The sequence below is a fragment of the Macrotis lagotis genome, chromosome 1, assembly GCF_037893015.1.
Source record: "Macrotis lagotis isolate mMagLag1 chromosome 1, bilby.v1.9.chrom.fasta, whole genome shotgun sequence".
NCBI lineage: Eukaryota > Metazoa > Chordata > Mammalia > Peramelemorphia > Peramelidae > Macrotis > Macrotis lagotis.
The window spans coordinates 931,279,394-931,302,599 of NC_133658.1; the positions used below are offsets into that span (position 1 = coordinate 931,279,394).

At 36.7% G+C, this 23,206-nt stretch overlaps 2 protein-coding genes across 7 annotated transcripts in view; one reads left to right on the forward strand and one right to left on the reverse strand.

The window, feature by feature from the left end:
- Positions 1–23,206, reverse strand: part of LOC141511838 (uncharacterized) — an 84,986-nt gene that overhangs the window by 17,324 nt on the left and 44,456 nt on the right. The window contains exons 3-5 of one of the 6 annotated variants that reach the window (XM_074220880.1): positions 22,874–22,969; positions 18,749–18,874; positions 17,410–18,580 (exon numbers count right to left, since the gene is read on the reverse strand). In XM_074220880.1, the coding sequence (XP_074076981.1) occupies positions 17,445–18,580; positions 18,749–18,874; positions 22,874–22,969 (1,358 nt within the window). In that variant the 3' untranslated portion in view covers positions 17,410–17,444. Of the gene's footprint in view, positions 1–17,409; positions 18,878–22,864; positions 22,970–23,206 lie in introns of those variants that run through there. The other 5 variants (XM_074220873.1, XM_074220877.1, XM_074220856.1 and 2 more) reach the window with 5 other exon arrangements.
- Positions 9,324–9,606, forward strand: LOC141512448 (large ribosomal subunit protein eL39-like). The gene has a single exon (XM_074221395.1). It carries the CDS (start codon positions 9,404–9,406, stop codon positions 9,557–9,559), a length of 156 nt encoding a protein of 51 aa, XP_074077496.1. The 5' UTR covers positions 9,324–9,403; the 3' UTR covers positions 9,560–9,606.

Genomic DNA, 23,206 nt, shown 5'->3' on the forward strand with positions numbered 1-23,206 from the left:
TAACTATTGAAAGAATCCACAGAACCCCTCCAGAACGAGACCTCAGGATAAAAACTCCAAGGGTTGTAATAGCCAAATTCCAGAACTCTCAAACAAAGGAGAGAATATTGCAAGCAACAAATGTAATAGAAACACAATCAGCCTCACAACAGGGTCTATCAGCCTCATCACTGAAGGACTGAAAGACCTGGAATAGCATATTTTGGAGAGCAAAGGACCTAGAATGTACCCTGCAAAATTCAGCATATACTGTCAGAGGAAAAGATGAATGTTCGATGAAATAGAGGACTTCCAGAATTGCCTGACAAAAGACCAGAACTGAACAGAATTCAATCACCAAATAAGGACTCAGGAGTTGCATAAAAAAAAAAGGTAAATGAAAAGAGGAAAGTCAAAACAAAACAAAACAAAATTGGTCAAGATGATCAAATTGCATACAACTCTAAAAGGGAATCTATAACATTTCTAATTCTTTAGAATTTTACTTCTCTTTGGATAATTAAAGGATAGAATATAATTGAAGAGAATGAACCTAAAGGTCTGGGTATAATTGGGTGTTATGTCAAAATGACATCACTATGTTTGAAGAAAAGCAGGAGTGTTAACTTTAAATTTAATACCCTTTGATCCACTTTAATTCCACTGTGCTTAGCACCTTGTCTAATGAGGGCACCATAAACTGTGAGGACCTAGTCAGTGTCTCTGTAATTTAAAATCATTTGTGAGATTCTCAGGTGAGACCTCCAGAGCTTCCCAGTACTTAGAGATCTTTAAGATTCTTGCAGTTAATTAGATCAGAGTTTGACTTAACCTGTGCTTCACTTAATAAGGTGTTTAAGTACCCTGGGGTGGGGGGAGTAAAGTGTGAAAGAAAATAAGTTTTGCTTCAGTTAACAAGGGGTTAAGTATCCTGACCCTAGGTAGGGGAGGGGGAGGCGGGGTAATGTGTGAGAGAAAATAGGCCTGGGAGGAGGATTGTATGTACTTGAAAGATACTGGAAAAGGGGTAAGGTTAAAAAAATGATTATAATTATAATTTGATGCAATTTGAGTCAATGCTACTTATCAAGCAATCAAGCAACAATCTGAGATGATACCTTGATAACAATATGAGCTTATCAACCAATCAAATAATCAAACTCTGAATGATGATACCTGATTAATAGTATTAGAGTGATAAATAATATTAAGGGAAGAGGCACAAAGATTTATAATCTTAGAGGGAAAGAAGGGAGAAAGTGAAGCTGAGTAAATTCTATTCAATAGATTTAGCCCAGAGAGCGAATAAGATACATTCCCACTTGGGTTTAAAAATCTAATTTAACCTACAAGGAAGGGGAGGACTGGGAAAAGGAAAGATAAGGGGAAAAGGGACTTATAAGAGGAAAGGGAAGGTATAAGTGAAAATAAACTGAATGTCAAAGGGGAAAGGTAGTGAAATTTTGGTGAGGAGGAATAAGAGAAAAGGAAAGAGAAAAATATAAAGGAAGAAAGATAGCATAGAGGGAAACACAGAATTAGCAATCTTAACTGTAAATATGAATGGGATGAACTGTCCCAAAAAATGGAAGCAGATAGCATAATGAAATAAAAATCAGAATCCTACAAAATTGTGTTTACAAGAAACTCATTTGAAGCAGAGAGATACACACAGGAAAAAAAGTAAAAAGTTGGAGCAAAATATATTTATGCCTCAACTGAAGCAAAAAATCTGGGGTGGCAAGTCTAATCTCAGTTAAAGTAAAAGCAAAAATCAATCTCATTAAAAGTAATAAGGAAGGAAACTACATCTTCTTAAAAGGTACCATTGGTAATGAAGCTATATCATTACTAAACAAGTATGCACCAAGTAGTATAGCACCCAAATTCCTGGAGGAAAAGCTGAGTGAATTACAAGGAGACACAGACAGCAAAACTTTGATAATGGGAAACCTCATTCTCCCTCTCTCAGAAATAGATAAATCTAACAACAAAATAAATAAGAAGGAAGTTAAGAAGGTGAATGAAATATTAGAAAATTTAGATATGATAGACTTCTGGAGAAAACTTATTGGGGATAAAAAAGAAAATACCTTTTTCTTGGCAGTATATGGCACCTAACCAAAACTGACCATGTACTAAGGTACAAAAACCTTATAATCAAATGCAGAAAGGCATCAGACCATGATACAATAAAAATTACATATAATAAAGGGTCATGAAAAGATAAACCAAGAATTAATTGGAAATTAGATAACTTTATTTTAAATAATGGATGTATCAAACAGAACAAACAGAAATAATCAATAATTATAACAAAGAAAATAATAAAATAATAATAATAATATGTATCAAAGTTTATGGGTTATAGCCAAAGTAGTTTTGAGGGGAAACTTTATATCTTTATATGAATAAAATAGAGAAAGAGGAGATGAATGAGAATGGGGTATGCAACTAAAAAAGCTAGGAAAAAGAACAAATTAAAGATCCTCAATTAAATACCAAATTAGAAATTCTGAAAATCTACAGAGATTAATAAAATTGAAAGCAAGAAACCATTGATCTCATAAATAAAACCAAGAGTTGGTTTTTATGAAAAGGCCCATTATGAAAAGGTATATCCTTTGCTACTCCCAATAAGTTTTCTCCAGAAATCTATCATATCTAAACTTTCTGTGATTTCATTCACCTTCTTAACTTCCTTCTTATTGATTTTGTTTCTAGATTTATCTATTTCTGAGAGAGGGAGAATGAGGTTTCCCATTATCAAAGTTTTGCTGTCTGTGTCTCCTTGTAATTCACTCAGCTTTTCCCCTAGGAATTTGGATGCTAGATAAACCTTTGTTTAATCTGATTTTAAAAAAGAAAGAAGACAACCAAATTACCATTATCAAAAATGAAAAGAGTGAGCTAGCTACCAAATAAGGAGGAAATTAAAGAGATAATTCAGAGCTACTTTGCCAAACTGTATGCCAATAAATTGGATTAACTTGAGTGAAATGGATGAATATTTACAAAAATACAAACTGCCCAGATTAACAGAAGAGGAAATAAATTATTTAAACAACCCCATTTCAGAAAAAGAAATCGAAGAAACTATCAATAAACTCCCTAAGAAAAAAGTCCAGGTCCAAATAGATTTATAAGTTAATTCTACTAAACATTTAAGGAACAATTAATTCCAATTCTTCATAAACTATTTTTAAAAAATAGGAGAGGAAGGAGTTCTGCCAAACTCCTTTTTATGATACCAACATGCTCCTGATAGCTAAACCAGGAAGAACCAAAACAGACAACAAAAATTAGAGACCAATCTCTCTAATGAATATTGACACAAAAATCTTAAATAAAATTTTAGGAATGAGACTGCAGTTATTACTAGGATGATACACAATGATCAGATAGGATTTATACCTATTAGGCAGGGATGGTTCAACATCAGGAAAACACTCAACATAATTAAACATATCAGTAGCAAAACCTACAGAAATCATATGATTATCTGAACAGGTAATTGAAAAATGCTTTTGATAAAATTCAACATCCATTCCTATTAAAAACACTAGAAACCTTAGGAATAAATCGAGTTTTCCTTAATATAATAAATAGCATCTATCTAAAATCATCAACATATATGTAATGGAAATAAACTCAGAGCATTTCCAATAAAATCAGGGTGAAACAAGGATGCCCATTATCACCACTACTATTCAATATAGTATTAGAAATGCTAGCTGTAGAAAGAGAAGAAAAAGAAATTGAAGGAATCAATTGGCATTGAGGAAGCAAAACTTTCTCTCTTGCAGATAATATGATGGTATACTTAGAGAACCAGAAAAAAATCATCTTAAAAACTCCTTGAAACAATTAACAAATTCACCAAAATAGCAGGATATAAAATAAACCCATATAAATCATCAGCATTTCTATATATGAACAACAAAGCCCAAGAGTAAGAGATAGAAAATGAAATGACTTATGGGATCTGATGTTGAGCAAAGGTAGTAGAACCAAGAGAAAAATATGCACATTGACAATATTGTGAGGTGAACAACACTGATGAAAGCAGCTCCTCTCAGCAGTCCAGAGATCCAGGAAAGCTGTATTAGAATGGTTATGAACTATATTATCCCCATCCAGAAGAAGAAAAACAAAACAAAACAAAATACACAGACACACAGATACACACACACACACACACACACACAAACACACACACACAATCTCTCATATATCTTTTTCTTTTTATCCTAATTCCTCATACTGAAAATTACTAATCTGTATTCAAGTTTATCAAAATACGTATGTACAATACAAACCTAACTGTTTGTCACTGAGGGGAGGGGCTTGGGAAGGGAGGGTAGAAGGAAATTTTGTAACTTAAAAATATACATGTGCATATGAATGAAAATAAATTTAAAAATTTTAAATAGAAATTATAATTGACCCTAAAATTATTTTTTGAATGTTCTAATTAGTGATTAAAAAAACTAAATAATAACAATAATGTAAATTAGAAGGCTCTGTGCATTGCTTCCCCCAGGGGCTCTTTGCTAGTCTCCCCTGGCCTAGAGAACTGAGAAAAGGTCCCTTGGCTTTTCTTGGGGTTTTGGGGGTGTAATCCAGAGCCCCCAAAACTCTTACATCATAGGATGCATGTGCACAATCTTTGTTCTACTAAAAATTGTCTCTATATTTTAAAAATATACTTTTTTATAAAAGGAATGAAATCTTTCTGGTAGTGGGGAACCCAGATTTGAAATTGAATTAGGATGAGCTAATATTTGGGTTAGAAGAAATTGTAGCATCATGAAACAGTGTTGGTTTGGTGAGTTCTCATGACATAATCAAGTACTGATTTCAGAACAAAAAATGGAAGCTGAAAATCTAGTTCTGTTATTAACTGTTGTAGAAAGAAAAGGTTTTTGTTTTATTTAGTAAAAATAAATATAGGACTATAATCATCAAGAGTTAAGAACTTAAATCTTGTTTGATTTAATCCAAAGTTTAGTTCTGAAGAGAAAACTAACAGGGTGACATAAATTAAGAAATGTATTAAAGCTCTATGATCACTTTTTTGATTGGAGAACCATATATATTGGTTCATTTTCTGTGCATTACTAAATATAAACATTTAGATACACACACACACACACACACACACACACATATATATGTATATATAGATATAGATGTTATTAACTTTAAAGCTTTTTTAGTTGAAAAATGCATAATTAAGATTAGGATATTGAGAAGTTCGTGAATGTTGAAATGTAAAAAACATTGGTTAATAATTGGCCAATTTAAAATTGTGCTGTAAATAAATAGAATGTATGCAATAAGAAAAACTAAATCGCTTATGTATTATTATTGCTTACTGTAACCAAAGTTTTGTTTGTTTCTATCTTTGTTTTGGGGTTGTAATTTATGCATTTCAAAAATTGTTAAGAACAAGAAAAATCTTGTAATCCTAAAAATGAATATTTTAAACCATCTGATCATAAATTTTTATCAAGACTTTTTAGTAAGTGTGAAGGACATTTAACAATTTTAATCACCTGATTTTGGCAAATGTAATTCACTTAAATGATAATCACAGCGTTAATCATATGATGTCACTCTTTTTGTTTTGGGAATGAAAGTATTTTAATTACACAACACAAGGAATAGATTGATTACAATAACATCCAATACAGCAACTAATACATTAAAGACAATGGGTTAGTAATACCATAATCAAAGTAGAAGAAAAAGATAAAGATAACAGCACCAATTTGGGGGAGTACCAACTCTGAACGGTCTGTGGCTGGGGGAATTCCATGTTCTTTTCAGCCTTTTTTTTTGAGTCCCAATTGGGAAAGAAAGGAAGAAAGAAAGAGAGAGAGAGAGAGAGAGAGAGAGAGAGAGAGAGAGAGAGAGAGAGAGAGAAATAGAGAAAGAAAGAAAGAAAGAAAGAAAGAAAGAAAGAAAGAAAGAAAGAAAGAAAGAAAGAAAGAAAGAAAGAAAGAAAGAAAGAAAGAAGAGCCCCAAGCAGAATCACTTCTCCATGGATGAGATTCCCACCAATGCTTGGAGCCTCAGAGGATTTATCAGTGGAGAACAAAGAAGGCTAGTTGCTAATTTAGTTGGGAGGGATTCCTGAGTTCCTTTAACAGAAATATGGGAAAAGTCTACAAGTCTACCAGTTTGAAGACTTCAAGGAAATGCCATAGGGGGTGGAAGATTTTACTTTGAATAAAGTCAATACTGTGAGAATAGTCAGTTCTCCCCAGTATTATCTGTATTCCAAGGAGTGGCTTGCTCCTGGAATCTTTGGAATGTGGCCAGATCACCTATAGCATGTAAATTTGTGAGGAAGGCATATCCTCATACAGGCTCAAGAGAACTTACTTATAAGAAAACTTCATTTTCTTATTCATTTGGCCTTAAGGTCACGAGAAATGTATGAGGATGGAACTATAGGAGTAAACCTATTGTAAATTTGTTTCATTTTAATATACATATAAAAATTACAAAGGCATAATAATAACAAGAAAATCATTAACAACAATATAGGAATAGCTAAACTGTTAAAATATCTAGTAGCAGTTGCTGATTTAAACAGGAAATCATACCAATGGTGATTAGTATCAGAAGTTACTAAATGAGAGGCTTCGACTAAATGTCCTGCAACTATGTGAGTCTGTATTCGATGTTCATTCAATGCCTGCTGGTTGGACTCTAATAGTTTCTTTAGGACATGAGATTGATTAAGAATAGCAATCAAAGGTTGTAGAGATAAAGAAGTATGGTGAAGAGGTAACAATTTGGGTACCCAAGTCAAATTCTTAACAACATCTGTATCAGGGGAAAAGTAAAAATCATCACCCTGCCAGTGTAAGAAAGAGATGTTAGTAAAAAATCCAGAAAAGGGAGGTTTCTGAGAGACAGAAGCTAAATCAGTACTATTATTAGAGGTTAAACAAATGTGTTGAGAAGATACTTCATATAACATTGAAAAGTTAGAAAAAGGATAGACAGTTAAGTCACAAAGATTAGAGGAGTGTAAGAGAAGGCAGGGCTCCAACCGCCTATTCATCATCTTACACAGGATGCCTTTGTTAGTGAAAAGTACAGTCCTGTAAAGTATAATTTACATTGTCTTGATCTATATAGTTACTATTTATACATGGTAAAGCAAAATAATCATGTAACACATAAGGAATCACATGGAATTGACACATCATTTTCCATATATGAACTTGATAATATACTACAGTCCCACTACACCAAAGGGAGGTACACTGAGCTCATTCAGGCTTGATCTGTTTCCAATAATTTGCCATATAGGGCAATGCTACATCCCAAATATTAGTATCTCCTTCTTGTAATAACCTTTGAGCATTCTCTTTTTGTATTAAAGTGTACATGTTTTGCAAAGAACATTTGGTCCAATTAAACAGGGCACTTATATTAGCATCAATCCGTATATTAGCTAGAATGCTATCATTAAAAACTTGTAAGAATTGGCCTTGGTATTTTAAAGTATTTTGGTGTGGCAGGATCGTCATGGGCAACCAATTAGCATTAATTGTCAAAGCTTGAGATACATCCCGTCCAGCACTGCGCAGTCTGCTGGCCAAGGTCTCAAGATCTATAGAATTTACTATACCCAAACCTGTTCCTGCCCTGCCAAGTAGGGTGTCATACCAGGCTCTTTTAAATCTAGTACAGGGCAATAAAGGTGGAAAGGACATATTATAATGAAGTACAATTTTGTGCTGAGCAATAGAGGTATTAATACATGATTTTGGGACATGAACAACAGATGGAGGATGATCGGTGGGGGGTGTTTTGGGCAATAATAATGAATAATGTACTGAAGCATCACGATTGGTTATTACAGAAGCATTGGCACAAAACAAATATTGATTATTAAGGGGAATAGTTATACTAAGGGTGGAGTTATTTATATTCCATGTAGTACAATTTTCGCTTAATCTTTGTCTTAGTACTTTATCCCATAATGTTGGGAGCGTAAAGTGGAGGGGAGTGATACAACATGAGATATTAACCAATGAAGAGATAAGAATAATTATAGGAAAGGGTCCTGTTAGGAGGGCAGACATAGGTAATGGGGCTCTATAAAATTTAGCATCAGTAGTAGACCAATTAGCAATAGTCCAATTAGCAATATTACATTCGCTGTATGCAGGACAGATGAAATCTCCTTGTTGTCTAGATTTAGTGGCGTATTTCCATGTCAACCAGATCTGGATTCCTGAATTTGCCAGTTGAGCTCCTGGAGTCCAAGTCAGTGCTTCAGTATAAAGCCAGAAGCCTATGAGACACTGTAAGATGCAAGAGCGCCAAGATGACCTGCAGTAATGTGAATCCATTTTCCCAGCGTCAAATCATCCCTATTCTCCAGGGGCATCATTTGCAGGGATTTTTCTTCTTCTTTTAAGAGTTCATCAGCTTGGGCATTATACTTACGTTCCAGAGTGTCCACACTGGCATGGGCATCAATTCGGGGGAGCACCAACTCTGAACAGTTCGTGGCTGGGGGGAATCCCGTGTTGTTTTCAGCCTTTTTTTTGAGTCCTGATTGGGAAAGAAAGGAAGGAAGGAAGGAAGGAAGGAAGGAAGGAAGGAAGGAAGGAAGGAAGGAAGGAAGAAAGAAAGAAAGAAAGAAAGAAAGAAAGAAAGAAAGAAAGAAAGAAAGAAAGAAAGAAAGAAAGAAAGAAAGAAAGATGAGCCTGGATGAGCCCCAGGCAGAATCAATTCTCCATGGGTGAGATTCCCCGATGTCACTCTTTAAAAACAATATTTAAAAGGAATTTGACATAAGGTTGTTTGTCTATAAGAAAAATTGTGAATTTGCCAATTTGAGTTACTGGAGAATATAAAAGAAGAAATTTGGAAAGGAAAATATGTTTACATTGTTCCCACTGCACTGATCTTGTAGCTTACATTGCTTGAGGCAATGTACACCCCACCCCCTTCCCATGTTTTAGGTTCTTGAGATGAGGTCAATCAACATTAAGTTCCTTAATTCTCTCATCTCTGAACTTAGTTCTAGAGGGTCACTTGGAAGTTCTACAGGGGGAATAGATTAGAAAGTCTAACCCTGTTGCAAAAATTTCAGTGTTGTAAAATTCTGGCAAAATTTTTGCACAGAATGGGGAGTAATTATGTAATTTGAATTATCAAACATGTTTCATTTGAGAATATACTTATATAATTTAAGATGGAAGACAGACAGCAAATTTGTTGTCAAAGAAAAATTGTATTTCAGCAAATCTTAAGGCTTGGTAAACTTTGTCATTTGTAATAAGATAATTTAGGTATAGGCAGATCCTCTAATAGCGAGCTTCTGCTAGTCTTTCTCCCTTTTTCGCCCGTCCAGCCATCGTGGTGGAAGCTCAGCTGTCATCTCATCATCATGTCCTCTCATAAAACATTCAGAATCAAGAGGTTCCTGGCCAAGAAACAGAAGCAGAATCGTCCCATTCCCCAGTGGATTCAGATGAAAACTGGCAATAAGATCAGGCACAACTCAAAGAGGAGACACTGGAGAAGGACCAAGCTCGGGTTATAAAGAATGGCCAGGGAAATGAAAGACATTCTACACCAAGACCACCTCCCCCTCCCTACCATTGCATCGATCCATCCATTCATTCATTCATTCATTCATCCATTCATCCATCCATCCATCTATCACTTAAATCACCTCATTGCCCCCAATAAGAAATAACTACTACTGCTGCCCCTCCCATTTTGGAAATCTGTCTGCCAAAGTACAGACGTCAAAGAAAACCCCCAGCAAAGTATTCGACTTGTCTTGCCCTTGAATGTCTTCATCTCTTGCATCCATTCATTCAGTAAAATGTGTATTGTGATATAGTTTAAATTCCTGTTCTCTCCATCTGTGTGTGGCATTCGTCTGTTTGAGGTTATGCTTAAGAGGCAGAGATCATCCCGCAACAAGTTATTCCTGTCATGAAGAACCAAGCTCCAGCCCTGCCTCAAGCAAGCCTTCACAGTCACCTCTCTGTGTTTTGTTTTGTGTTCTAAGCAGTTAGAAGAGAGCACCCGCCTCACAGGGCTGTTGTGGGGATCTAAGATCTGCCAGCCTTCAGCGGGAGCCTCCAGAGCTGCTAATCCGGGGCTGTCTCCGCCAGATTACGCGCAGCTGCCTGTGGGCATTTCTCTAACTCACAGTCAGAGAAGGAGCCTGTTTGACCCCCTGCTTATTTCACACGATAAGCCGTCTTCGTTCCTTGTTGGGAGGTGGTCAATTAAGTGTTGGCAACTTTCTTAAAAGTTGTCCGTTATTTGTGTGTTTGGGAAAGCCCAACCTTTTTGTTAGGAACTAGACCTGGTCCAGGTGAATGGCTTCATAATTTTCTGAAGATGCAATTCTGCTAATAAAGGGCTTCTACCAAAAAAAAAAAGATAATTTAGGTATATTCTCTCTGTCTTAAACCAATAGACCATTCCTTTTGTAAAGACCCTAAAGTTCAAGGAAGGCGGTACTTAGAAGATCTGTGGTAATTGGCATTTATTGCATGAAAAATTTTGTGGGATTAATTTATAATGCCTAAAATATATATATATATATATATATATATTTATATCAATTTGGGATTGATAATATCAAATATTTATTTTTGCTTTATGATTGAATAAGAGAGATGTCTATCACTATACAAGTTCATAATTAATGTATTGTCCTTTTGAACATCAGGAATACTTATCGCTGTTTTTAAAAACCTCAGAAAAGACCGTTTTTATAAACTTTTCTTTATGTGATTTGTATGAAGTCTACTAAACTTTCAAATCTGTAAGCTAATTTATTGCGATAATGTGATGATATTGCTTATAGCTGTCAGAGAAAATTTTCTATCTTTTTCAAGATCACTATTTCTGCAACAATTAGATATTGGGTTAATATTAAAAGCATTTAAAGATTGGAAGTAGAAAATTTTTTTTGTTGTTTTCATCTAAATTTGTTGCCATTCCATAATATAAGTATGATTTACATTAGTGTTATGAGATGATCATGTGTAAGATTAAGTTGCTAGGGAATTGCAATTTCTTTTTAGGACTGGTATAAGATTTGGTATGATTTTGGGGGTAATTTTGTTATAGTAATATTAAATTTTAAAATATGTTTGTAATAAGTCTGTGATAATCAAATTAATTAATTTTTTTATATTTGCAAGGCAACGGGGTTAAGTGACTTGTCCAAGGTCATGCAATTAAGTATTAAGTATCTTAATCCAGATTTGAGCTCAGATACTTTTGACTCCAGGGCTGGTGCTCTATCCACTGCACCACCTAGTTGCCCCCCAAACATATTATAGATATATGTTATATATGTTAGGATCATTATACTTTAAATTTTCTATTTTGTTTTTGTTTCACTATTTTCTTTTTTTCTTTCCATTTTCTGCAATATGTAGATATTGTCATTGTATAAATTGTTTCTATTCATGTTAAATTTAGACTATGAAAGTAGAAATCTATGTAAGTGTTTAAGAATCAGCTTTTAACAGGATTCTGGAAGCAATGATGTCTGGATTATATATTTTGGATATGGATAATAAGTGAACATATTAATAGAGAAAGTTGCTTCTATAAAATTTGCTTCTACATGTTACATGTTTCCAAATCTTTTGTGATAAAATCACCTGTGCAACATGGATAAAATTTTGTAGTTTTTCCTATAATTTTTTCTTGTTAACACTGAAAAATTATAATCACAACTTGGCATTTTCTGATTCTTTAAACTATAAATTTAGAGCTGAATATAGGAAGTTGCTATTGAAGACATTTTGGGACTGAGAACTGACCTTCTGCTATGAGTCTGAAATAAAGGTATCAAAGAAATGTTGGTAGGTCATAGTCAGTAGAAACTAGAAAACCTAATGGGGGTTGGACACTGCAGGTCAAAGGCTCACTGTGATAAGATTTGAAAGAGTCATTTTCTGGGTTTTTTTGGCAAGGTAAACGGGGTTAAGTGGCTTGCCCAAGGCCACACAACTAGGTAATTATTAAGTGTCTGAGACCAGATTTGAACCCAGGTACTCCTGACTCCAGGGCCAGTGCTTTATCCACTGCACCACCTAGCCGCCCTGAAAGAGTCATTTTCAACAAGTTCTGAATTAAACTTTCTGACACAGTTTCTGATCTAGAGATTCCAGGAACCCTATGAGTTTTTGAATATGGACACTGCAGGTGATAGGCTTATGGGAAAGCCTGGGAAAGCAATATTCAACAAGATCTGACACTGATTTTTCCTAACTTGGTTTACCAATTTTGACATTTGGCAAATCTCTTATCTGGTAGGTTTAAAGTCTGGCTCAGGGTATTTGATCACTGCCTGGAAACTGACATCTAAATAAATGAAGGAGTTTCCTTTTTCTTTATGTCCCTGACCTTTATATAAATTGCTATAATCATGTCAGATGATCAATATTAAGAGTAGGAATAGAAATTTTAAGTTATTTGCCCTACAATTATCTAAATTCTAAAAGCCAGGTAAAAAGTAATGTATAGTTTTTGCAGCTGTTGTCAGTTATATATGTTCCTGTGAGAACTGAGAGCCTTTTTAATGCTTCAGGGATATTTAAGTACAACAAGAAATTTTTTGAGATATTATTCTCTATTATAAGTCTTAAGTTTTAAGTAAAGGAATGTGAGTCTACTGATCCTTTTTTTTCTTTTTTAGGTTTTTGCAAGGCACATGGTATACTGATCTTTTTACAAATATTTTAAAGAGAAAAAATCATTTTATTATTTTAATATTAGTTAAAGATTAAAACTATTTTTTTGTAAATCACTTATTAGATATTCTGTGTTCTAAAATGATTAGCAAAGGCATGTGAAGCTTATTTTGTGAAGTATAGACATCCTCCAAATGGAGGGATGAGTAAAAAGTAATAAGAAAATGTTAGAACAAAATTAGGTTAAATTTTATTTGTAACTCAATTTGTGTATATCAATATGACAGTGGACAAGTTAAAATGCAATTTGTAATGATCTAAGAATTCCCAGAGTTTTATTTTCTACTGGTGAAAATCACAGGACTTGACCTGATAAAATTTGTGCTGAGATATTTCTTTTACTCGAGGAAGATACCTACAAGCCATCTGAATATACTTGGTCTAGTCAGATTCCTAGAGATACAGAAGGACATGGGATGTCTCCAGAAGAAATGGACTAGAAATTTATGCTATTGTTTACTTTCTTCCTTGTGCATATTCTTATTTGTACAGTTTGTTGATTCAAAGGGGACTGGCCTTTTCTCACTTGACTCTATAAATATCTCCTCCATCCTTAAGTCCATTCCCCATCCCCCATAGACATGACTTATGTTTGTTCTGGGCCCATTTCTCTATGAACCCTAGTACCCCTAGAGGTACTCTCTCCAATATGCTCCTCATTTTTTTAGTTGATCATGTATAGCTGACGTGACATCATCTTTCATTAAAATGGGGGAATGACAAATTGTAATAACACCATATTAATAATATATAATGAGTTTTTCACAAACTATATTCCTGTTGAATATGGCTAAGTTCCTTAGAACAGTAGCCAGCCTTCACTGACAGTCACCATGGCCCGTAGGGAAGAAGTCATTGGCTGCTTATGGTCCCCTATGTTAATTATAGATTCCAGGAAGACTGTTCAGTAAGTTGGAAAACTTGTCCTGCCCACAAGAAGCTTAAAGTCCGGGAAGAGATAAGAATTAATCAGATGGTATCATTTAACATGATAGACTTTGAGAAGCAAATGGGAAACTTAAGATTGTGTAAACTTCCAAAGAGATTAAAGATTTCCCTTATTCTTTTTTGGGGGGGGGAGGGGGATAAACATAACTATCTCCAGGAGTTCTGTGTGGTCATTACCATAAGGGACTCCACTGATAATTCCTCTCCAAAAAACTTCATGTCTAACCTATAATTATTGTCACTTTATTTTAACCCTAATTTTTGAAGGTTTTTAGTTTTCAGGGTTTACAGATGGCAGCACAACTAAATCTGTTGGTAGCTGGGTAAGAGAGAGACAGTCTTCTTGGGTCCCTGAATTTTAGGAAAAGGTGAGCCAATAGTAATTTTAGGAAGAGTGACCTGGAGATTTGGGATGTGATTGACAGTCTATAAGAAAGCTTGTCTAGCAACCAGACCTGGGAAGAACTGATCCAAGTGGACTGGAATACACTCACCACATAGACAGCCAAGAGAACTAAAGGAAAGAGGAGCCAGCAGAAGCCTGGAGGTGTGCAAGGGGCTGGTTCAAACCTACCTGGGATCTGCACCTACAGAATTGGCTAAAATATCTCAGCTTCAGTGAAAGAAAGGAAAAACAAATCATTTCCAAGGGAAAAGGCTTTCAAGTTTGGTTACAAATTTGCTTCTATTACAGAAGTGAACTATCTGATAGATTCTCTAACCACTGTCATTGCTAAGGCAGGATTCAAACCCAGGACTTTCTGACCCCATTTCTGGCACTCTAGTACTTATCAAAAACTGTGGGGGAGGGGGAGCACTTAGCACAGTGCTTGACACTATCTAATGATTCTCCCTTTCCCTTCCCTAGGTATCTATTTGTCCTAGAACCTGCTTCTGAAAGGTGGGCCCCTAGCCCTGGTTATGAAGAGGCTATTGCCTCAAGCCCTATGACAGCAGTAGTTTGAGATCCAACCATTCACTCTGGGGTTGATAGGAAATAGTAGGAAAAGCAATGGGATACTGAACCAAGAGTCAAGTGGAAGCCTTTCAAATACTCGAGAGTACAATCATGGCTCTACTTGGCGTGGCTTTCTTCTCAACATTTTTTTCATCCAGGATTCAGGGAGCTTCACCCTCCTTGTTGGCCTTGGCTAGGTCATCTCTGGTATATGTGTCCCTTCTAAACATGGTGACAAGTGTTGAATTTAGTGAGCCAGATGTAATATGACTAGGCTAGAGGACAAGAGAACCATTTTCCCCACCCCCATTGTTTCCTGAAGACACAAGTGTCGATGTTGTACTGGAAGTCATGCCACTGGGACCACCAGATATTTATTTTTCCAAATGACCTGTTATCCATTTTAATTTTCTAAACTTATGTGTTTTGGTCAGTTCAGATCCTTTTGGATTATAAATCTGTTACTCCCAAATTTGCTAACATGCCACTGATAATACTTAGTTTCCTGAATTCCCTCAAACTCCATGTTTAAGAACTACTGAGAGAAGTGAACAACAGTCTGAGAGAAATGAGCTTTTCACCAAAATCTTATTGGATCCTCAAGAAGTTAAAAATAAATGCTGAAGATCATATCATTTTCTTTTCACTGGAAGAGGTCAACTCATTGGAAAACCTCCAGGAAGAAATGCATTCCAAATCAATGAAAGCAGAGATGCAGTTACCAAGAGAGAATCAATCATTTTGAGTGCATAAAATGGAAAAATTTTTGTAGGAGCAAAATGCACATAAAAAAGGTGAGGGAGGGGCTGCTAGGTGGCGTAGTGGATAAAGCACCGGCCTTGGAGTCAGGAGTACCTGGGTTCAAATCTGGTCTCAGATATTTAATAATTACCTAGCTGTGTGGCCTTGGGCAAGCCACTTAACCCCATTTGCCTTGCAAAAACCTGAAAAAAAAAAAGGTGAGGGAAATATCCTGTACTTCTATTTCTGCCTCTGGAGGGAGAGTTTGAAGCTGTCCTTTCATAGAAAGATCTTTGTTAAGACAAGGGAAGAAGTCAAAATAGAAATTTGCCTTTGGCCAAGAGAGGGCACAAATTCAAACCCTTGTCTGGTAGTCACCTTCAATGTGTAAGAGCTGCAGTCTTTCACTTTGCCAATGCCAGCTTTTTGAAGACTGCTGGCAGAGAGCAAGGCACCCTGTGGGCAGAACTGAAGGCCATCCAACCCAATCCTAAGGGACTCACTGAATCAAGAAAGGGGTACCCTCCTGATCCATCTTGACATCTGAGCAGAAGCTCCTGTTGCTCTGGACCCCACTGAAGGGTGGAGGACCAGAAGAACACATAGATGGTTACAAGTAGGCTTATGAGATGGGGACTCAAAGACCCAAACATGGCCACTAGATGGCAGGCTCTCTGTTCTTCCGAGAGTAGTTTACCTCAGAGCGGGGTAGAAATGTCTTAATTTGTCAAGATGCTGGGGCTTAATCTAGAAAGGCTTGACACGAGGTTAGCAATATCATGATTGTGTAGATGGGGGAACACTGACACCCTTAGATGAGACCTTACCCATCAATGGGGGACCCAGGAGCAGGAGCCAGTGAGAGGCTCCCAGGCACTTATTTATCCCACTCCCCCCCAGAAATCCAAGGACAAATGTAATGAATGTAGAAGGAGTGGCTGGGGAATCTCATCTTTATTAAGCTGTAATTAGCTTCTTTGTAATTCTCTGTGTCTTTTTGATGTATTTAAAAGCCCTATTCCCAGAAAGGGTAGCTAGACTTTATTGTATTTCAGTGAGGTGGACTGTGTTAAGTCAACAACCCCACTTTCTCCTCCAGAGCCCTCTGGTCCAGGGGGCAGATATGAATCAGGATGCATGGAGAGGACCTTGGATGTGAAGCAATCAAGGTTAAGTTGACTTGTCCAAGGTCACACAGTTAGTTGTCAAGTGTCTTTACCTGGGTTAGAAGTCCTGTTCTCCTAATTGCAAGGCCAGTGCTCTTTCCACTGCACCACCTACCTTCTCCCTAGACTTTATTCTACAGCTGAAGGGGTCCAATACAAAAAAGTGGTTAAACACCCCCCCTGCACAGATATTCCCTCCAATCCCTACAGAGTTTTTCCCAAATCCCTACTTCCTTTAACTCAGGGCAAAGGAAAGTCTAGCATCAGTTGGATTTGAGCATTTTCATTGGCCATGGAGTGTTCCAAGTTTAGAAAGACTGAAGTTCTTTTTCCTAGAATAGAAACCATACTTGACCAGACTAGCTAGTAACCAGTGACATTTCAGCATCAACCAGATTGATGCAGTGGGTAGAGGGATGGCCCTGAAGTCAGGGAGAACTGAAATCAAATCCTGCCTGTACTGCAAGATTTTTTGCTTTATCTCAACAAGGTGGCCAACACCATGGAGAGGACCTGGGAATCTACTCAGAGACAATCTCTGGCTAAAGGCCTGAATAAAATGATTTATATCCAGGGAGAATTCTCTGCTAAGAAGCTTTCCACTCCATTTGAAAGACCTTTCTCATTCATACAGTGATAAAATTTCTATCTATCTGGCATGAAGTCTCTGAAGGAAAATAAGGGTTAACTTTGATGTGATGGATTTATCATACTGATTATTAGTTTTCACAGTAATTGCATTCAAAACATTACACACCAATGTGAGTTCTCTGATGTAAGATAGACCTTCTATGTGAAAGCCTTTCCACAGTGATTGTACTCAGGTGAATTCTCTAATGTATAGCAAGATGGGATGACTTTCTGAAAGTCTTTCCACATTGGTTACACACATTTATAAAGTTTCTTTCCAGCGTGGATTCTCTGATGTACAGAAAGTTTGGAGCTTATTGTGAAAGTCTTTCCACATTGATTACATTCATACGGTCTCTCTCCAGTGTGAATTCTATGATGTACAACAAGACTGGAGCTCTGTGTAAAAATCTTTCCACATTGATTACATTCATAAGGTTTCTCTCCAGTGTGGATTCTATGATGTGCAGCAAGACTGGAGCTCTGTGTGAAAATCTTTCCACATTGATTGCATTCATAAGGTTTTTCTCCACTGTGGATTCTCTGATGTACAGAAAGACTGGAGCTTGTTCTGAAAGTCTTTCCACACTGATTACATTCATATGGTTTCTCACCAGTGTGGATTCTCTGATGTACAGCAAGATTGATTCTCCTTGTAAAAGTCTTTCCACATGGATTACATTCATAAGGTTTGCCCCCAGTATGGATTCTCTGATGTACAGCAAGATTGGAGCTCTGTGTGAAAATCTTTCCACACTGATTACATGTATAAGGTTTCTCTCCAGTGTGGATTCTGTGATGTACAGATAGACAGGAACTTTTTCTGAAAGTCTTTCCACAATGATTACATACATAAGGTTTCTCCCCAGTATGGATTCTCTGATGTATAGAAAGACTGGAGCTCCGTCTAAAAGTCTTTCCACATTGATTACATTCATAAGGTTTGTCCCCAGTGTGGATTCTCTGATGTTTAGCAAGATGGGAGCTCTGTGTGAAAATCTTTCCACATTGATTACATTCATAAGGTTTTTCTCCAGTGTGAATTCTCTGATGTACAGCAAGATTGGAGCTCTGTGTGAAAATCTTTCCACACTGATTACATGTATAAGGTTTCTCCCCAGTGTGGATTCTCTGATGTACAACAAGTTTGCAGCTACGAATGAAAGTCTTTCCACACTGATTACATTCATAAGGTTTCTCCCCAGTGTGTACTCTCTGATGTACAGTAAGACTGACCCTCCTTGTAAAAGTCTTTCCACATAAATTACATTCATGAGGCTTCTCCCCAGTGTGAATTCTCTGATGTACACCAAGACTAGAGCTCGTTCTGAAAGTCTTTCCACATTGATTGCATTTATAAGGTCTCTCTCCAGTGTGTACTCTCTGATGTACAGTAAGACTGGAGCTCTGTGTGAAAATCTTTCCACATTGATTGCATTCATAAGGTTTGCTTCTAGTATGGATACTCTGATGTTTAATGAGTTTATCTTTTTTTTTGAAGGCTATTTTACATTGATTGCATTCATATGGTTTCTCTCCAGTGGGAATTCTCTCATATATAGCACAGACTTGTCTCCAAGTGTTGTCATAGGAAATTTCATTCATGAATCTTTGCTTGTGAGGTTTTTTCTCTGAAAGCCTTATCTCTGCAGCAGTCTCTTTGATTTCAAGTCTGATCTCTTCTTCTAAAAAAACAAAATTAGTAAATATACATACATAGCCACACATACAGAAACATATAATTGCACCCCCTTCCCTCCACTGGCAGAATGCAAACTGATTTACATGCTACTTTCCCAGGCAAAGAAAAACTCTTCAAACTTAAAGGAGTAGAATCAATATTTTTTTTTAGATTTTTCAAGGCAATGGGGTTAAGTGACTTGCCCAAGGCCACACAGCTAGGTAATTATTAAGTGTCTGAGGTCAGATTTGAACCTAGGTACTCCTGACACCAAGGCCGGTGCTCTATCCACTGCGTCACCTAGCCGCCCCTAGAATCAATAATTTGAAAAGATCATTAGCTCACATTAGATCATCTGATGATTCACAGTCACAGTGGATCCTTACCACAAACCTGTTGTGACACAGGCCTGACAAGCATTCTCATTACATTCACAACTCAGGTCATGAGTTCAGATCGGTTGAGTGTCTTGATGAAAATATCAGTAGCTGAGACAGGAACTCAAAGATTGTGACTTTGCATACTCTGTCCTTAGTATTGGACAAATTGTTTTCAATTTGAATTTTGCTGCTTCACTTTCACATTCACTGTCTTCACTTTTAATATTTTATTTTTAAACATTATGACATTTCATGAACAAATAAAAAACAAACCTCTTATTTCATTATCTAGCTTGTCTGTCAGCATAACGAAATTTCCTTCTTTAGTAATTTCAATCCTATTTATTCTGCTTCAGTGTCTACAGTTCAGATGAATGCCTGAATTATTTTATGTTTATACTGAGGTATAAGAAATTTTATTCAGGCCCATTAATGTGTTTGGACTTGACAGTTAAAATTTCTTTATACTAAATTATCTTTAAAAGCCTCTGCTCATTAAAAAAATTAATTTCTTGTAGTAAACAAAACTTTTAAAAAATGCATGTCATTTTTAATGACTGAAAATATGTATCTCATAAAGGAACTTTAGTCCATCATTCTTTTATCAATGGATAGCATAATTTCCTATGAGTCCTCTTGCAGTCCTTCTCATTTAGTGACCCACAAAGTCACTGGAGGTTCTAGACGGTGGTCCAAGGGATTTGTGATAAAAATTGGTACCTTAAGCTGTAAATAAAGGTCCAATTTTGTTACAAAGACATTATTCCTTTCTAATAACAAGTATGCTTTTCACCATAATAAGATTCTGTGATTCCAAACCATTTGAATCAGGGATATAATGCATTTTGAGATCAAGAATTGATGACATCATATTCTGCTTCAGATTAAACACAACATAATTTGTTCAACTTGACATCAAATTATTTCCAAACTTTCCAACCTTTGGTGTGTAAATTGTCGCAGATATTCACAGACCCTCCATACTGGAAACTATTTTCCACTTCTAGTACTATTTGTCTCCCTGGCAGCCTCTCCAAAGAATTGTTTGTAAATATAGATTAATCATTCAGTAGAATTTCAGTAAGAGTGTAGCTGAATTGTCTACAGGAGAAAAGAGAAACTGAAGGCTGAAGAAATTGAATCCTGACAAAGGTAGTTTTAAGAATAAACATCGTTTGGGGGGCAGCTAGGTGACGTAGTGGATAAAGCACCGGCCTTGGAGTCAGGAGTACCTGGGTTCAAATCCAATCTCAGACACTTAATAATTACCTAGCTGTGTGACCTTGGGCAAGCCACTTAACCCCATTTGCCTTGCAAAAACCTAAATAAAAAAAAAAGAATAAACATTGTTTGGAAATATAACAACAATCCAATCAGTATCATCAGTAAACTAGTTGTCATGAGACAGGCTAAAAACAAATCTTTTATATATTAACCAGCAATTCATTATATTGACTGGTTAGGGAGCCAAAAACAAAATCGAAAAGAAAACATGCATTTCCATTCTTCAGCAAGAGCTTGCCCAGTTCTTCTCCCATTTTCCACCCATACATGTGTGATTTTTTTTTCATAGTGTTCTGTTTAAAAAAAAATCAAAATAACATGCTGGGCTTCAAGTCTGGGAGACACAAATTTTCGAATTCTGTGACCTTTATCAAAGACTTTTGTTTTTCTCAGTTTCTTAATTTTTCATATAGATAAAATACCAGCTCATAACTTCTAGCTTTATTATGAGGATCCAATGAGAAAATATTTATAAAGTGCAAGGCACATTATTTCCCACCCTACCTCCCCACCTCTGTAAATGCAAGTTAGTTGGATACACCATCAAGTCTGAAGTCAGGAAAACTCATCTTCCCTACTTCATATATGGCCTCAGAATCTTAATAGCTGTGTGATACCAGGCAGGTCACTTAAGCCTTTCAATTAACTCATCAGTAAAATGAACTGGTAAGAAAATGTCAAACGACTTGTGTCTTTGCTGAAAAAATTCTAAATGGGGTCACAAAGAGTAAAAAATGAATGGAAAATGACAGAACAACAAAACGTGTGTACTGTTACTATTATCATTCTGGTGGTATCTGCTCTTTTCTCCCCAATTCTGTTCACTTTATTATACTATTGTTGCACTCACACTCCTCTTTCCTTGTGTCTCAGTTGAACTAAAAGTATTTCCATCTGGATCAGCTAAGTAAGGGGTTCATTATTTGTTGTTTCTTCTCAAACTATATCCATGTTTGTATAGAAGACTATGAGCTAAGTGATAGCAGAGATTGGCTTTTGCCTTCCTTTGCATGTTCAGGGCCAGCAGTGGGTAGAAGATAGAAAGTGTTTAATCTATGATTGATGGACCAAGGTTGACAACAAACCCCAAGCTCTAGCTCAGTCTCTGTCTTCTATTCCCTCCCCAGTTGGCAAGGGCAAGTTCTGCTCTCAGTCAACTGTCTCTTTCTAGAACCTATTCACCTTTGTCAGGTTCTAATCCAGATAGAACCTGATCAAACACAAGACTGAATATCACAGAGGCTTCTGTCTTGGCTCCTGAAGAGTTTCTGATTATAGAAAACCTGGGAATCTCCATCTCCCAGCTCTCTAAACCAAGATGCTGGTCACCTACATGAACCTGGTCAATGATTCTCCAAGAATAAGACAGAGATGGAGCTACAGAGATCAGGAAAAGGCCTCAAGCTGATGATTTAAACAAAACAGCCTTAGATAATTTTTAAGTATGGCAGCCCCCTTCACACAGAGAAAATCCTGAAACTGGACTGTTCAGGTATACAACAAAACATCAATTTGCTGGGCCCTTCTTGTGGCAAGGCAATCTTATGACATCTCCCTGACTGACTCACTAGGCCACTTGGCAAAGTGCTTTTCAAGATCTTTTCATTTGACTGCACACTCTCCCTTTTGACTAACTTGCAACACTCTTCCTCTCTCCATCTATTATTAGATAAGATCTTGGTCTCATAATTCACTGAAAAACCTGGACCTCCTTTCTTTTCCCTGAATAGGACACTTCACCTCCTGACTCTGAGACTTTTCCTCCCTATCACTGTTGCTCAAAATGCTTGCCATGGCTTTCCTGAACCCTCAGCTAGAGATCACCTTCTACAATCATCTTTTCCCGGTCATACTTAACTATAGGGCCTTTCCACATTTGATGAATTCCAATTTAACCTGTCCATAATGGATTTTTACATAGATGTTAATGTGTTGTCTGCCCCTCCAGACTGTGAGCTCCACGAGAGCAGGGAAAGCCCCTGCCTTTCCCTATGTCTCCAGTGCTGAAGACCTGGCAAGTAGCAGCCACATAAATGTTTGTTCACCTGAAAAAGATCTAAGATAGAGTTCACACCTCAAGCCTAAGACTCAGCTTCACGTCCCCATATCTCAATGACTTTTTGTGGGATCATAGATCCAACCTCCTCAATTTGCCAGTGGGAAAACTGAATTTGTTCACCGTTTCAGGGACTTGCCCAGGAGGTCACTGCTAAAGAAAACATGAAACAAAATCCAAGGCAGGCTTTTCCACCCCCCCAAATCTAGTACTCCCTTCATCACAACATGGAGAAGCCTCATGTAATCACATGTCATATACCTACTGTCACCACACTCACCTAGGCAATGACTGCTCAGGTCTTCTTTCTCAAGCATCCAGGGTGCTTCTCTTTGTTCAAAATAAGAGATCACATCTTCTCTGGGAACTGGAAGCCCTGGACATGAGGAATCAGTTAGGGATGAGCTTAGAGAGAAACTTGTACCTTAGTTTTCTTTAGGGAAGGGGCTGTGAATATATTCAAACATGTGTATCTCTTCTCCCCACCAGGGCTGATAAACCAAATAGTGATTTGAATAAATAACCTCTGAGATGTTCCCACACTGCTTTGATCTTTGACCTGAAGGTACCTAGAGCTTTAGAAACAACAAAGAAATACTCAGGTTCCTATCAC